Below are 17,400 nucleotides of genomic sequence, written 5' to 3'. Positions count from 1 at the left end.
CCTGATACTCTTTCATTTATCTATATATTCCAAACTCATACTTCACTCCTACCTAAGAAGTCTAGTTACTGTCGTTGGTTCAACTACATTTTGGGTGATGTTTTGGTTCTTTGACGTAATTGAGAAATACTTACAAACAAACAACATGAATAAATTACTTAATTTATGCCAATTAGGTTTTCATCATTCTCTCTGCCAAAAGATTGCATACCTTCCTTGTTGGTCCGGATCCACGTCTTGATGGTGTAGGAGGATCTACCTATAGGAATTAGAGGATTTGTCATGGCTATGGTACATGAAAGGTGTCATACCGGACATAAGTAAAGATCTAGAAAATCCATTTAAATGGAATAAAAAAGCAATCAAATATCATAAACACGTTGAAAACATTAAAAAAAAAAAAAAATTAAGGACAACTGCCAGTTACTTTTCACTTACATAATTGCTTAATTATAATGTTTGAATACCAAATTCATTAGGAACCCAACCAGCATGAGCACATATCATAAATTTTAAACAAATTTGCAAAGGCAGGTCTCCAGTTTGGAAATTTACTAATTTTAATTACATAAAACAGAATATTCTCATTAAAAAAAAAGGTTTCATTACCTTAGAAGCTGAGTAGATAATCCAAATCTTAATTTTTTTAAAAGAAAAAAAAAATCCAATGTTTTTAAAAATGGAACATAAAATCCTAGTATACAGAGATATATTGACCTCACATATGCCTACACATCTATATATGTCAACTTCATATATTGCCAAGGAAACCGCAAAAAGAAAAGTTCTATCCTTTTTATTATCAAGGATAGAAAAACCCTTGTCTCATTTAACATATAACTAGAAATAAATACATTAAATTGAAAGTCAAATACAACCAATGGTCTTTTACCAATGATCAAGGGTGGTAACACCTTTACCTCATCAAATTTCATAAAATTTTGTGTATCAAGTTCCCCATTAACTTCTGGTTTAAACGCTGCCTCCATTTCATAGAGTTTGTCCCATACCACATCTTTGAACCAGGGATGTGCCTGACAATGTTTCATTAATAATACTTTTTAGTTACAATAATATTGGAATGAAAAATTTAACGTAGTGCAGTAAATAAAAGAAAATTAAGCATACTTTAATTTGGTCTGCCCCTCCAGTGCCAAGCCTATGTTCAACATCACAAAGCAATCTACAGATCAGATCCTTCGCTTGTCAATCTCACCTCCGGAAATTTTAAATGATTTTTCCAATGCACAATCTAACATACATTAACCAATATGTCAATTATAAAATACCAAATAACCTTAAAATGACTAACTTTCCGCAATAATTAACAAAACTAACAATGCATTACAAACTTCTATAGAATCAATAAAGAGAAATTCTAGATGCTCTAAAAAATATAAAGGACTAGGGTTTGGGGTTGGGGTCCAGAATTTGTTGATGCTTAATTGTGCCATCTTAGGAAAATGACTTTGGCATTATGTGCAAAAAAAAAAAAAGAGTAATGGTTGACACTAAATTTGACGGTTCATGGGGTGGGTGGTGTTCCAATGAACCACTTGGGTTGCATGAGGTAGTTTTATGGAATAATATCAAGAGGCGTTGGGGGTTGTTTGCAAGTCACACCAGATTTGAGGTAGGAGAAGGTGCCAAGGTGAGTTTCTGGCATGATGGACAAGGCCCTTAAGGAGACTTTTCCAGGTTTATTTGGTATTGCTTGCGTTAAAGATGCTTATGTAGCGGCTCACTTGGAGCTTTTTGGTAGGTCTAATCAATGAAACGTAAGCTTTATTAGAGATGCCCATGATTAGGAGGTTGATGTTTTCGCCTCTTTTTTAATTTGTTGTACTCAGTTAGAGTAAGATGGGAAGGTGAAGACAAGCTTTGGTGGATCCCCTCTTTTTTTTTTGATAAGTAATGTAGTATATATCAAAAAAAGCGCAAAGCGCCTCTAAGTACACAATAATGTATACAAAGGAACCCAAACAAACACCCAGAAAAACCCAGAAAAAACCAAACAAACCAATCAAAAACCCAGAAAAACCCAATCAAACCAAACACCCATCCAAAGGGGAATACAAGAGACCCAACCAAACCCCAAGAAAAGCCCTAGTGCAGCCCTAGTGCATCTCAGGTGGAACCCTAGTGCACCTCAGGGGGAAAAGAAAAAGCATTTTTCGATCCCAAAAAACCCCGCCGACGCCGGCCCTTCACCGGAGAGATGGAGCAATCCAGATTATTGAGCTCCCTCAACCCCTTAACCTTAGAAGCAGAAACTTCAACCTTAGGGGCAGAAACTTCAACCTCAGCAAGCAGGTCCTTGTTCTTATGCAGCTGCTTTGCGACTTTTTCCTTCACCCTCCGGGTATAAAACAGTTGGGACGAGGATATAGAAGAGTAAATGGGAGTACCACTCTCTGTCATGCGAGGAAAAGGACGGCTAAGACTCCTCCCCATCTCAGCCGCCCCATCGAGAAGGGAAGTAGTCGAGAGTGAAGTGCATCCCTGCGACGAGAACAAGGAGGTAGTAGCAGGGGAAAGAAGACAGCCAACTTGAACCTCCACCGGCGCAGAGGGAACCAGAACAGGTCCTTTCCCTTAGAAGACAAAGAATCCTTCAACACCACCGGAGCGGGAGAGACAGCTCTCGGACTCAAGAACCCACGACGAAACAAACCTTTCTCCGGAGAAGAAGGACGAACAACCAGCTCCTCCTCCCCCGAAAAAGGAACCTCCCTGCAAGAGCTCGCCGGAGAGTCCACCTCCCAAGGAACAGCGAAGGCCTCCTTGAGAATAGAAAGACGAGCCGAATCAGAAATCTCCGAAGACACAGACGCACCCCGGCAGATTTCAGGCATCGAAGAAAGAGAGCCCTCCCAGTCCCTGCGCAACGTGCTCGCCGGTACAGCCTCCGCAGAAGGGGAAAAAGTAGCCCCCTGAGAGGACCCGTCACCGGCAGACCCAACAATCTCGCCCAAAACTCGCACCGGAGAGAGAGAGAACACTGCCGGGGAAGACCCATCGCCGGAAGACCTAGCCAACGGCTCCAAACACTCTTCAGAGGCTAAAGGAATCCCAGCCGATGCAGACTCCAAAGGTAATGAGAACGAGTTATGGACTGGATCTGAGAAATCCGGATCCAAGTATGAACCGGATCCAAATTTTGACCCAAAACCACTTCAGAGACCGACCCGGAATCACAACCCAAAGCAGAGGTTGATAGGCCCAAAAAACGCACCCTATTACTCCTGCGATTGGGCTTCAAGACAACCCCTGCACGGACCCGGTCCAACTTACGTTGGATTTGCCCTAGAAGCCTCAACAATCCACTAATACCGATCTTGCCCTTCTTCTTCTTCCTCAGACTCACTGACCCAGCCGCCTCCGCCAGAGGAGAAGACAAGCTCTCCAACGCAGAGCAATCCACGGCAGAACGCAACCCCAAACCGTCATACTCCGAATCCCAACAATACGACCCCGGAAGCAAATCGAGAGACCTCGGATACTCAACTGCTCTCGCCTCGACGCCCGGAGAAGATCGAAGGACATCCACGAAAGACCTCCCGGAATCGACCCCCAAAGAAGGACCATCCATTAGAAACCCCGCCGAAGATGGAACCCCCGACTCCGCCGTACCATCCGACTTGATCTGTGCCGCCATCAGTTGCCGAAGCTCTCCCGCGAAACGCCGCCAGCCCCTCCCAAAACGCCCCTCCGGAAGCCAAATGACTCCCTTACGACCACCCTCAGCCAACACCGATACCTCCAAGAACCTTCCGGCCTTATTACCTCCCCCGTGGACCATCGTGGCCTTATCACCCTCACGGTAAGATTTGGCGATTTCTTCCTTCACCTGAACCTGAATCGCCGCTTCCACCGTTTCCACCAACCACGACGAACACTGAATGCTCGCGTAAATATACCCCACGAAACCTTTTCTCCTCTCCTCCAGACGAAGGTTAGGACACCCAACCTTTGCCAAAAGGCAGAAGGTTTTGGCTTCAAAAGAGAATCTGCGTTCCATACGCCGAACCCTAACGCGCAGCACCAGCCGCGCCACCGATCGCAGAAAAAAAACTTTCAAAAATTCAAATTTTGAAATTCATCCGAGTCTAGAGAGAGAGAGAGAGACATTCTAGAGAGACTCATCCCCTCTAAAAAAGGTTGTTTGTTGTTAGCTCCTTCTATAAGGTCCTTGTTTGTAATGGTGGCATTCCTTTTACTTTGAAGAGTATTTGGTGGATCAAGGTTCTATTAAGAGTAGCTTTCTTCACTTGGTTGGCAACCCTAAGAAAAGTTCTTATCATGGACAATCTTAGGAAGAGGCATGTCATTGTAGTTGATTGGTGTTGCATGCATAAGAGAGATGGGGAGTCTGTGGACCATCTTCTTTTCCATTGTGAGGTAGCTAGTGCATTATAAAGCGCACTTTTAAGCCGTTTTGGGCTCTTTTGGTTATGCCTAGAAGAGTAGTTGATTTGTATGCTTGTTGGTGAACGGGAGGTAGGTCTCATAGTGCTGTTGTGTAGAATATGGTGCCTTCTTGTCCTTTGAGGTATCTCTGGAAGGAACGTAATGATAGATGTTTGAAGGACCGGAGATGTCTTTTTTTTTTTTAATACTCTGCATACTTGGACAACTACGTTGGTGCTAAGCTTTCATTAATTCTTTGTTCTCTTTTTTTTGCTAGTTAGTTGTTTCTCTTATATACTTCCTATGTACTTAGGTTACGCCTTTAGCTTTTTAATGATATTTCAATTACTTATCAAAGATGAAAAAAATAAAAAGACTAGGAGAAGGAACACCAAAGCAAATAAGGGAAAACATCTAATGAACGGCTCAAAGGTACAAAGAGGAGCAGATAAAAAAGAACACATGAGAGGAAAGCATCATGAAAAATGATGAGGGCCTACCACCGTTCAAAATAGGATAACCTGAAAGCTAATTAGACATCACATGTTTGAGCTCAAAAGTTATAATCAAACAAGTACTCATAGCAAATTAACCTTTCTGCAAGTTGTCACTGGATCATCAGAATAAAATGGGGGATATCCAACAAGCATCTCATACATTATTGCACCAAGTGACCACCTGCAACCAGGCAACCGGATAAGAATTCATGAAAGGATTAAACAAAGAACTCCATTTTACTCATAAAAAAAAGGTGGGAAAAATCTATGTAGTATGTGTGCCTCTCTCTCTCTCTCTCTCTTAGTATGTATGTGTTGTCCCCACAATGATATATAAAACCTGTCTTCAACCACCAAAACTCAACCATAAAGAAGAACATGTAGTATTAGTCAGACAATTATAAAATGGTTTTTTCAGTTTTTTAATTGTGAGGCCATATCCAACTCTTTCTAGACAGTGCAATAAACAATGTAAAGTAGAATCTGCCAACATTTTGGACCTGATCATAATTTAAGGTACAAAATGCTGGTGTAGAGCACAATAACTGATTCCACAATATTCTCACACCCCATCTTATGTCTTAATTACTTCTAGTGCTTTAGCATACATCAAAGTAGATGGTTATCAAATGCCGAATTACCAAAGTTCATGGCCCCTTTGACAATTAACACCAACTCTTTCGAAAACATTACTTTGATTTTGGTTGAAACTTTAAATGCTATTCATCAACAGGTTTACAACTGGTGCATCTTACAAAACATAGTTCAATTTCAAATAAATGTGTTTTGCTTCTTAGAACAGATCTTTACTGACAAAACACACAGTGTACCATTTTTCAGCTACTACTGCAACCCCATAACACAGCATTGTGAAGTGAAACAGAATAACTGTTGCATTCACTCATTAACATAAGAACAAAATTCAATACAGAGAAAATATACAGACACCAATCACGTTGTATGAATTTCACGAAAGTGCCATCACTTTTTATAAACCACTTACCAGTCACACTCCAAGCCATATCCTTTCTTTAACAATACTTCAGGAGCAATATAATCTGGGGTGCCAACTGTTGAATATGCCTGTAATTAAAACAAGAAAAAATATATAAGACAGCATGGAAGCAAATACCTTTAAGAAATTTATTTTTTCGAATAAAAACATGCAATTATATAACTACAACACTCATGTAACACAACTTAGATCTTCAATGAGTTAGTAACCAATCCAATGACCAAGACAATAACAATGTGTGCTGTGTTCTAAGCACTGAAAATAACCAATACGAGAAAGATTTTGCAGATAGATACAAAGCCTACCAAGATCAGTATGTTCCTTCGAAAACCTCATTATTTTTCTTATATCAATAACATTTCATTGGGCCATCGTTTCTCAAGCATATGCAGTCTCAGAATTTCATGTTATTCTTCTTTTAATATCAAATATTGTATCTATAACTTTACACACATGAATTAGAAAAATCAAAACTGTAAACATGTTTTGCCTGCACATATTCAGGTATGAGATATAGCGAAATGCCACTTCTGTACAACACTAAAAATTGATATTTTCCTACCAATTTCCTCCTGTTTATCTGCCAATGCTGAAGTTGTTCAAGGGGGCTTTTCCAACGCCTCCCAGTTTTAGTATCTGGAAAGCATCCATCAATATCCATTGTATCATTCAAGTTCTCATCATCCAGGACTTCATTTTCATTTATAGAAGATAAATTGGAGCAGTCAAGAGGCTTGCAGAGGCCAAAATCAGAGAGCTTCATGTGACCATTTTTATCCAACAGGAGGTTGTCAGGTTTTATATCTCTGTAAAAATCATGGTCGCCAAAGCAAAATGTAAGTCACACTTATACCAAGTCAAAATTGTAATCCGCATAAAGACTCTACAGTTCCTACTAACTACATTGGAAAAAATGTCGCCAACAGGAGACTACCAACCTGTGAACGTAGTTATGTCTATGAATAGACTCTATGGCCAGAACACTTTGAGCAATGTAAAATCTAGCAACAGTTTCGGTCAAAGTTTCTTCTCTCATGAGCAAAGTCATCATGTCACCACCAGGAAGATATTCCATAATTAGATACAAGAATTCAGCATCTTGAAAGGAATAATAGAGTTTCACAATGAAATGACTGGCAACTTCTGCAAGCAAATTTCTTTCAGCTCTAACATGTTCAACCTATGTTGTAAATAAACAATCAGTTAGTGTAAACAAATTTATGCAACTAGTATATGAAGTTACTTTGTAGGAACTATGGAAACATTGGGAAAAAAAAAATCTTCAGAATTATTTGACCAGGACCAGGACAATCATGCTTGTTGCATAAGGGCTCAAACTACAATAACATTCACCCTCTTCAAGCAGAAAAGCAGCATAAGAACAAGGAGCGCCTACCACCACCTTAAAATTTCACAAATTGTACTAAACGTTTAACCTAGGAAAGAACATCTAGTTATTGATGATGACAAAGAGGAAACTATATCTCATATATCAAAGTATGTAGCAATTAAGCTTCCAAAAAAAAAAAAAAAAAACCCAAATCTATTTCCTCATCTCTCCCAAGAATGCATAAATATAAAGCAATGAAAGCAAGTGAAACAGGAAGGAAAACTGACCCTTTACCAGGTCAATTTGTTTACCAATCCAGCGTTGTACAGAAAAGAGACTAATTGGACAGTTCAACTATCTCTATGATCACCAAAAGCAGTTAAGAATGGCCAATCTTACAAACTTTATAAAGCTCAAAATTTTATTGCAAGGCAAAGTAGAGGAAACACAGAGCCCACAGCATTCTTTAAGTAAATTTAACAGTAGTAGGAAATGAGACAGTTAATGCTGTGAAAATAAATATGCAAGTCTCATATATATTAAGTGGCAGAATGGTCTAAAGAGTACAACATGAAAGTTTAAGTACGCTTCTTAAAATAAGTTAAAAATAAATTTTAAGAATGCCAGATCTCACCTGCCCCCTGCTGAGCATTTCTGATTTCTTTAACTTTTTCATGGCATAAATATTGCCTGATTTCTTCTCCTGACACAGCCTAACCTGTAAAAGATTAATTCATAAGCATCCAATATTGAATAGAAGCTAGAAAAATGTAGAAAAACATCCCAGGACAAATGAATCAAATAACCAGTACATTCTAACCAAAAGCAACTCAAGGCAGTTGAAAATGCAGTCAGGAAAAACAAGATAACAGGGTCAACATTGTCATAAATGCCTAAATGGCAATGTTGGATATCCAGTCAAAATGTACTAAAGAATGTGAAGTACAACTGACAATTTTGGTGGAGATACAAGAAAGATTGAGGAGGAACAAGAACTAGTTTTTTTTTTTTAAGTAATCAAGGTATCATTAAAAGTGTAAGGCACCCCAAGTACACAGGAAGCATACAAGAAAAAAACAAGAAAATCATGAAAATTTAGGAAGAGGAACAAAAACTATAGTAAGCTGCTCAACATTACTTTTACAATTTTTTGTTGTTTTCGCCAGTCAAATTGTACTTTAATGATGGTTTCTATCTAATTTTTCCTATCTAAGAGAATGTAGGTTCTTGCTCAAGTTTAAATAAGAAGCCCTGACTGTCTTCAATGGAAGACAGTGTTCAGGCCAGTTAATATAATTGCAATTCAATTTCCAAGAGCCATTTGTGTCCTCCCTAAAATAGGAATTTACCCATCTCAACTATATGTTGGGACTCGTGCAGTCCAAGTTCAATGCATTGACCCATCTCAATTATAAGTTGGGTTCCATCAACCTCCTCTTTCACCCAAAACTCTTCAAGAAACAAAATATCATAGCCTTCACCTTGATCTTTATTGCAGACTATAAGCTTACGGACACCACCAGCACCTCAATTAAGCCATCACTACCTATTGCCTTGAAGAGCACCAGTACCATGCCCCTCCAAATCCTCCACCAACATCATGTCAGAACCGTGTAGGGGCCATCATGCATCTACACCATGCTCACCATGGCTACCAATGATTTGTCCTCCCACCTCTACTTTCATCAATGCTATCACTACCTCCTAAAATGCATTACTACCAATACTTCCCCCAGCATAACATCATCACCAATGTCATTGACAATACCTCCATCACCATCATGCCCTGCCCTGCCCTCCAACTGTCACCACCAAAGTACTTCCACCATGGCTGCCTCCACCTCCACCTTTGCTTCATGGCAGATTTTCATTTATTATGTATAAAGATCTCTCTGAGAAGTGGCTTTGCCTTTGGCAGTACATCTCAAGGCTCATTAAAGAGGCTCTAAAGTAAATCAGATTCTAGACTTTCTTGAGATGGTGAACCACTAAAAGATTGCTATTATAATTTTTCTTACGGAAAAAAGCTTATTAGGATCTCTTAGTTACACCTTAGTTCCACTCCTGTATATTAGTACCTTAGGATTTACCTTTATTCCTGATGGGGTTGATTAGTGGAAAAGTCAAATTATTTTGAAATAATTAGATTGTTTTTACATATAAAGGTATCATGTTATTTTTTTTAGACATGACTCCCTTTTAAGACAATAATTCACAGATATAATATAAACCAAGCTTAACACTGTACACAAGACTGATAAGCTTATAGACAATCTTTTCAAATGTTAACATGTTATGCGACAACAAAGTTACATGGACGTTTCTAACCTCTCCAAAGGCCCCTCTCCCAATTATGGTCAGAAGGTCAAAGTCATCAACACAAATCTTGTGCCTTTTAAGTCGCATATAATGGGTCTCTTTGCGCTCTAAATCCTTCAGTAGGTTGATTTGTTCCTCTTGTGACACATCTGAAGATGCCAACGTCTTCTCCAGCACCGAGCGCCTGCAAAGAATAAAATTAAAATAGGAAACATAACAATCAAACGCTAAACAAGAAAATTCATCCTCTAATAAGTATTAGTTTTGCTCAGAGAACAAGGACTGAAACTTTTTTTTGATAAGGGGTGAGATTCGATTTGTTGACCTCCACTTCATGAGGCATGGTCTCTAGCCGATAGAACAAGGACTAACATTTTAAAGCATAGAAGAACAAATCACAAGATTCGCAATGCAATACAAGTGTCTGTCCATGTGCACATATGCACGTGTGCATGTATGAAGCAAGAAGACCAGAATATCCGACAAATAAAGTGCCTAGCAAACATGAGGGGCAATTTGGAAATGAGGCATGAGGGATCCATCATGGAAATAACAAGAGAAGACAAGCATCTATACTTGAATCCCAAAAGTCCATGCCCATGAGCTTTGGAAAGATAAAAAATAAGCCTTGTTCTACAAAGTGCAACGAAGTCGTAAGGATAGTTTTTGGCACTGTTGGTTCTATTAATTTGGCACCATTTGTTTTCATTTTCACAATAACTTAATTTGTTTCCTATTATATCTCATCCATAACATTTAACTTAATTAGATTATAACAAACCCTTTACAGAATTTATTCTGAATAAAGACTCACTGATAAATACATTATGGGATTCAGAACCATTGTTAGACAGCTGAAAAGTAGAATCTCTTCTAACTACTTTGAAAAGCCCTTGCGCATCCAAATTAGAGTTTTTAGCTATACCTTTCACCTTTGATATTTAAGGGGATGACCACTTTCATTAGCTCATAGTTTTGATATTATAGAATGTCACAATTGTCAATATCAGGTATACTTATGAAATTCTCTCAAAGCAATTCGAAAAAAGTTTAACATTCAGAGTCCCACCTCACTAATGGCCTTGTAGCCTAGTGGTACTTCTCCAGTTCTCCTCTCATTTAGAAAGGAGGTTCACCGTCCAACAAAGTGGATAATAATAAGGGAGATATGGGATTTTTCTATTGATTGGAGGGGGGGTGGGGGAGGGAGGGAGATGGATTTGCAAATAAATGTTATCCACCCCCCACAAAAGCTAGACCACATTAATCGCGAATTTCATTACAAAACCATTTTCCTTTTACGATCAAAACTCTAACTTCAACCATAACAAACCCAGAACACAGCCCTGTCTCTCATAGCTCAGAAGATGACAAGATTAAACCGCCACAAACGCCTAAGAATTAAAATTTCACTCTCTCTCTCTCGCTTGTTGGCTAAGCACATAACATCTCAGTTACAAACATAACATATTGAGCACAAAATCACCATGTTCCAAAATCAACCAAATATTGGTTAGCAGACCAAAAAACGAAATGGAAGATCTTGGAATTAATAAGAAACAAATGGAGGAAAACCCAAAACGGTACCTCTCCTTGCGTTCCTGGATGTGCTTCATCTGAGCCTTGTAGTGGTTTTCGATGAACTGCTTGGCCGCAGCCACCCTCTCCATGGTCAAGCTTGACCCCACCGTCCCCTCCTCCTCCGCCATGGGCCGCACCCCGTCCTCCTCCGCCTCCTGATGGTTCTCCATACCCCCTCTCTCAAAACGCTCTCTCTCTCTCTTTCTCTAAATATTGCTTGGGTCTGTGTATGTGTGTGAATTTTGATGATGGTGACAACGAAGCAACACCCAGAGGACCTTAAAAAAAAACAAAGACAGTCTCTTTTTCTTCCTTCAACGTCTATTTTGTCTGTCTGACACGTGGGGACAGTGGATTGGTGTGTCTCAGGGCTTCCAACAGTTGGACTTGGGCGACCCTGACCAACTCCAGTTATTAACGTGGGCCACTGTTCATTGCAGCCTTATCACACGGTTTGAAATCGTCGATGTTTCCCATATTAAATCTCTGGCTGATCGAACAGTCTGTAGGCTGTGTAATACTACCATTAATGGGCCTAACTCCTGTGTTTCTTTCATTATAGGATCGGTCTGAAGCAAACGTCATCCATGAGATCAACCATAAAAATAAAAAAAAAATTATAGAACTTGAACGGTGATTGTGTCAAAGTAAAGTAGTTCATTATACAAGAACACGCAATAATGGAACATATGATTTTTTTTTTCTTCTGAGCGAACCATATGATTTGGGAAACTATCAAATTGGTTGTTATTAATATGATATTAAAAATTATTATTAAATTTTGGATCGGATAATGCATGATATATTAATAGAAATTTTTATTGTCACCTCACAAAATAAACACTTAAAAGTACATGTAATATTTATTGTAGTAAGACCAATAAATTGTCTAACTTGTATTTTGATTGTGTCTAACATGACAATATTATTTGGATAATCCAATTAATTTGTAAATTTAAGTAATATTTATCACGCTAACTACTATACATTGTCACCTAGACTGCGATGTTAGATTGCAAGGAGAGGGGAAAACTAATTGTAGCAGTGTCCTAGTCTCAACTTTCAGAAATGTTGCGTAAGCATGCATAACATAAAACCAGAAGTAACAAATGATCTTCTGAAAGTAGAACGAGAAGGAAAGAAGATAATCTAGACAGATGACTATGTTAATTTTGCTCAGCATTAATCATCTTTAACACCATGTGCCTTGCATGCTCTGCAACTCAATCAGCTTCAAGGAGGGTGAATGTAAGCTGAAGTGTGCAGCTGCTACTTCAAGGTTGAGATTTCATTCAGATCTTCAAATCTTCAGACAAAACTATGAAACAGAATGGAGAACTTCCATATATATGATGGTTTGGCAGATTTTTTTAGAAGCCCCTGTTTTGGGAATAGAACTCCCAAAACGCATAAGTGCAGAAACCCCAATTGGTGCCAGACAGAAACAGTGCAGAGACCATAAAATTTGCTATTCACCTCACATATATTCTTAGCAGCCAACTAAGGATCTACAATATATGGAGAGGAATGCTACTCTTTACTATCCATTTATCATAATTATTTGTACCGTATTTCAAACGAAAAAAATAAAAATAAAAAGTCTCTTAAAACACGCTACCAATTAAATGAATGCGAAGAGTAATACTTTTCATGTATGAAAACAACTTTTGCAGACCAAGTTAACATTTGGTACTCAATTGATTGAGTCAATCACTTTCTAGACTCCCCTATAAATGCCAAGAAAAGGTTAGTTGACTTCAAAAGATCATAAAGGAAACGGTGTGCTTAGCTCAGGGAACAATGGGTCAAATGCTGTGGGGCAAAAGAAAAGAAGCATGGAATCGAAGCGCGTTGCCATCAAACACAAAAAGTAAGGCAAATTCAAACAGCAACAGGGGGCTGTAACATCAAAAAATGGGGGCTCTGATCTGATGTACCCTAAAGAACAACTCTGTCAAACCTAGCTAGTTATAAGGGCCCTGCAAATCTCTAATGAAGGATTGATAAGGCAAGATGCTTATATATAAATATATAGTACCAGCTTGTATCAGAAACAGATGGAGATCAGAGTGTTTAGTAAAAACTATCAATCTATTTATTATTAGAGGGTCAAAAATATATTTTACACAAACCCATTCTTATTGTACGAATATGACTATAACAAGCCATAGCCAAAAAATGAATGACAAAAATCAGAGTACAAAAACTATAACAAACCCAGAACAACTATAACAAACCCAGATCAACTATAACGAGTGCCTGCCTGCCCATGGTGTAACAAATCGTGAGCAATCTGATCTCTAGCCTGTATCGAACTCGCAGACCTCAAACCATTTTCAGCGACCATTTCGTCATCAAAAAGCTCAAATTTCAGCTCCGGATCAATCTCTTCATTTCTCATCTCACAGATGTTGTGTAGGACACAGCAAGCCCCAAGAACCATAGGCAATTCTTGGAGTTTCACCTCTGTCCTCTTCTGCAAGCAAGACCACCTCCTTTTCAACCTCGCAAACGCATCCTTGGCAACCTTCTGAACCTCCAAAGTCTTCTCGTTGAAAGCGTGCTGACACCAAGTGAGGTTCTGGTGGGCGTAAGGAACCAAAACCCAGTCGGTGAGAGGGTACCCGGAATTCCCAACAACCCAAACGTCCTTCAAGAGCCCCATCTGGACCCTCTGGCTCAGAGCAGAGTTCTCCAACACCTCGTCGTCGGGCATCGAACCGGGCCAACCAATGCAAACATCGGTGAACACTCCCTTCGGATCAACAACTCCTTGAACCGTTATCGAGTAAGAGCTCTTTTGGTTCCTCTCCGTATGCCTCTTGTTGAAATAAGCAGCCACATTCACCTTCGGCGCGATGATAGGAACATGGGTCGTGTACATCGACCCACCAACGTTGGGTATCCCTGAAACTGATTTGAATTCGTCCTTAATCACCCTCATTCTGTTCTCGTCAGGCCACTGAACATACTTGGGCATTAGGACATTCCGAATCGCTGTGCAAACTTCAAGTACGAGCTTGTGACAAGTTGATATACCCAACCCGAACCGCTTCGACACGAGCCGTAGAGGCTCACCGGTGGCCAATCTCCACACGCAAACCGCCACGCGTTGGCGAACAGGGATAGCGTCGCGAAGCATCGTGTTCTTCTTCGTGACGACAGATTCGAGCTCGTCGCAGATCATGCTGAACGTGGCCTTGCTCATACGAAACGCGCGGCGAAATTCTTCGTCTGGGAAGTCTGGGTGGTTGTGCTGATCCCACCAGTCCTTGGACCGGTCCTTCACCCAGAGCCGACGGTGGTGCTGTTGCGGCGGACTGTTCGATCCGGCATTTCCCGCCGCAACAGCGGCGGCGGCGGTGGATGCGGAAGTGGAGCGGCGGGCCCGCTTAGTCCTCACGGTGTCCAAATTGTCGACATCAGCGTAATGATTTTGGAGTTGGGAATAATACTCGGTTGTAGCTTGAATCTTTTGCTCGTGGTTAGCCTCGAAGAGGGACTTATCTTGCTGAGTCTCCATGACCCACCGTTCTTGTTCTCGCTCTTGGTTCTCCTGCTCATCCAACAAGATGATCGAAGTGAGAATGTCCCTCAACGCGGTCTTCGTCGTTTCCTCCTTATCGCTAACATCGTCGTCCTTTCTTTGCCTTTTTTTGGGGTTAGCGTTCACATTGAAATTCTCCTCCATATCTTGGAACAAACTGTAGAAATGTGAACAATCTTCTTGACTAAGAAATGGGGAAGAGCTAATTTCCATCACCAAGTGTCAGAGAGAGAGGGAGAGAAAGTGTATGATGAAAGGTCTGAACAAGAGAATGTGAACACGAGTTGATTTGAATTTGGTTAGACCGGTGGAATATGGGGATATATATATCCGGGCAAGGAAGCGTGTGCGGACGTGTGAACGCGCTGTGTGTAAGGCTTTGACGGTGACTTGACTTTGGAGATAATTTGGATCCATCCGGAGGCTTACGCGGTCGGAGAGCTGATGGTTTTTGTGGGGTTTAATCAACACGTTGGCAAAAAGTGGAGGGATGTGGAGAAGTTTCGCTTTTGGACGGTGAAGTAAGGAAGGGAGAGGGAAAGAGCCGCCTCCTAAAAGTGATGAAGAGTAAAGGGGAATATTTATCTTAAAGAAGCTCTGAGAATCAGTCTATTAATTTACAACAACCCTTTTATTTATCTTATTTCTCTTTCTATGGAAAACTTTAAATTAAATTTGGACCATTAAAAAGATTATAGTACAGATAAGAAGCACAAAATAATTAATATTTTTTAATTAGTATATGAGAAACACATGGGTTTGTAATAAAATTATTATTATTATTATTATTATTATTATTATTATTATATATCACATGCTCATAAGATACATAGCAATATTATAAAAAGGGTTTGAATAAATTTCTTAGATAAAATTTATGTCCTATTCAAAATGGGTTGAAAAATAGAATTTCAATTCAATCTATTAAATTAATATATGTTAAGGACGCCATTATTATAAATTCATATGAGAATCATATATTTTAAATTATATATCAATTTAATAAACTAAACTGCACAAAATTCCTCCAATACCATTTCTAGGAAAATTTCTATCTTTTATAAAAATGTTATTTCTATAGTATTCGGCTGCTAACAACTTTTGTTGGCCAAATGTCCATGAGTTCCCCAAAGAAAAATGTATTTGCACTAGAAGCCTTCAACTTGTTCTTAGAATGTTTTCTTCTTGTCCACTTGATGAAACCACTGATTGACATTTTTCATTAATTAATTCCATTAGTGAGCACGACTATGACTGTATGACATTAAATTGACATATTATTTATATCTTTCCAATTTTTCGAGAATAATCAAACTACATTAAATTGTAGGTCGGACAAGCCCAGGACCATGCATCTTAATTAAAATAAATACTCACAATCTCTTAATTATACCACAAACAATCATTAACAACAACACAATCTCCATTAAATCAACACATCAAACCACAACTTCAAAATATTTATTCAATACTCACATAACCCACACACTTGCTACTTTATTTGTTAAATTTTTTTTTTTCCCCTATTTTTCATGGCATTTGTTTATTCTCAAGTATTACACAACCTATCTCGAGCCACCTTGAGTGTTGAACCCAGCTGCTCAAGACAGATGGGTCGTATAGTCCATTTCTTAAGTAGTTTAGATTTCTATGAAATTTGAGTCACTTAATTGTAGTAAATCTCAATCATCATAAAATAAGATATGAGATTTATGGAAAATTATTGGGGTACTATGTATTTCATTATAGTACTCTTACTCACGTGGCAGTGAAAAATTAAGCAATCAAAATTTTTAGATAAATTTAATTGTTTTGTAATTAATATGATAAGTGTCACATGAACTATCATGTTAGTTTGTAAAGAACATATAATTAAAGATGTAATATTCCTAACAACACTCGAGATTTATAGCTGATTATGACAAGTGAAACATATCAAAATAAATATTCCAACCTTAACAATCACTTTTAACATTTTGAGTACAAATGATTTTCTTAAAACAAGCATTTGAAATTCAAAGATTATAGGATTTGAATTAAAGATTAATGGCTTATGGTAGGGCTGAGTGTCAATCGGTAATGTCGGTTTCGGTAGAAAAATTTTATTTTCGCCTTTCGAATCGACAATGTCGGTAAAGTCGATTATTTCACCAACTTATTCCGCCAAATTTTATTTTATTTCACATTTTGAACCGAATGGCGGTCGGTAAAGTCGGTGTCAGTAATGTCAGTATGTGGAAAAGTGGCAAATTTGTCGGTAAAGTCGATAGGTAAAGTCGGTTCAATTAAAAAACCTCTTCCGCCTATCGAACTGAAAAATTCTAAAAAAAAAAAAAAAAAAATCATGCCACCTATTGAACCAAAAAATTCAGAATAAACAAAATCATGCCGCCTACCGTCCTCCATCTAGTCGGTAACGGTCGGAAGTCGGTTAGTCAGTAATTTGCTCAGCCCTAACTTATGGCATACTCGATGAATAAACCCCGCAAAGTGAGCTTCATTGATCCATTTGGTTAGCCCAAGCAAGCCCACTTTCAATAAGCTCTCCAGACCGACTTAACACAACCAAGCCCAAATAGACGGCCGCACAAACGATAGAGAGATGTCGAGTCCACAATAGTTGGATGATTGCCACTTGGACTCCTAATGTCCATTAGTTCTCGACGGCAAAGGAACGTTTGCATATAATAGAGGGAGGGTC

At 39.0% G+C, this 17,400-nt stretch overlaps 2 protein-coding genes across 6 annotated transcripts in view; both read right to left on the bottom strand.

Moving 5' to 3' along the window:
- Positions 1-11,391, bottom strand: part of LOC132165385 (uncharacterized) — a 15,719-nt gene extending 4,328 nt beyond the window's left edge. For all 5 annotated transcript variants that reach the window (XR_009438490.1, XR_009438489.1, XR_009438492.1 and 2 more), the window contains exons 1-7: positions 11,159-11,391; positions 9,581-9,755; positions 7,887-7,970; positions 6,861-7,102; positions 6,485-6,728; positions 5,911-5,990; positions 5,004-5,088 (exon numbers count right to left, since the gene is read on the bottom strand). Coding sequence is in view for 1 of the 5 variants with exons in the window: in XM_059575919.1 (XP_059431902.1) it covers positions 5,004-5,088; positions 5,911-5,990; positions 6,485-6,728; positions 6,861-7,102; positions 7,887-7,970; positions 9,581-9,755; positions 11,159-11,322 (1,074 nt within the window). In the remaining 4 variants the exon portion in view is untranslated. The remainder of the gene's footprint in view (positions 1-5,003; positions 5,089-5,910; positions 5,991-6,484; positions 6,729-6,860; positions 7,103-7,886; positions 7,971-9,580; positions 9,756-11,158) is intronic.
- Positions 11,392-13,244: 1,853 nt separating this feature from the next.
- LOC132165798 (protein ALP1-like) lies at positions 13,245-15,145 on the bottom strand. The gene has a single exon (XM_059576483.1). It carries the CDS (start codon positions 14,910-14,912, stop codon positions 13,395-13,397), a length of 1,518 nt encoding a protein of 505 aa, XP_059432466.1. The 5' UTR covers positions 14,913-15,145; the 3' UTR covers positions 13,245-13,394.
- Positions 15,146-17,400: the final 2,255 nt, after the last annotated feature.

This window comes from Corylus avellana, chromosome ca11 (genome assembly GCF_901000735.1).
Source record: "Corylus avellana chromosome ca11, CavTom2PMs-1.0".
In the NCBI taxonomy this organism is placed as follows: Eukaryota; Viridiplantae; Streptophyta; class Magnoliopsida; order Fagales; family Betulaceae; genus Corylus; species Corylus avellana.
Note: the sequence above shows the minus strand (reverse complement) of the source record. Positions and strands in the feature narration are given on the sequence as shown.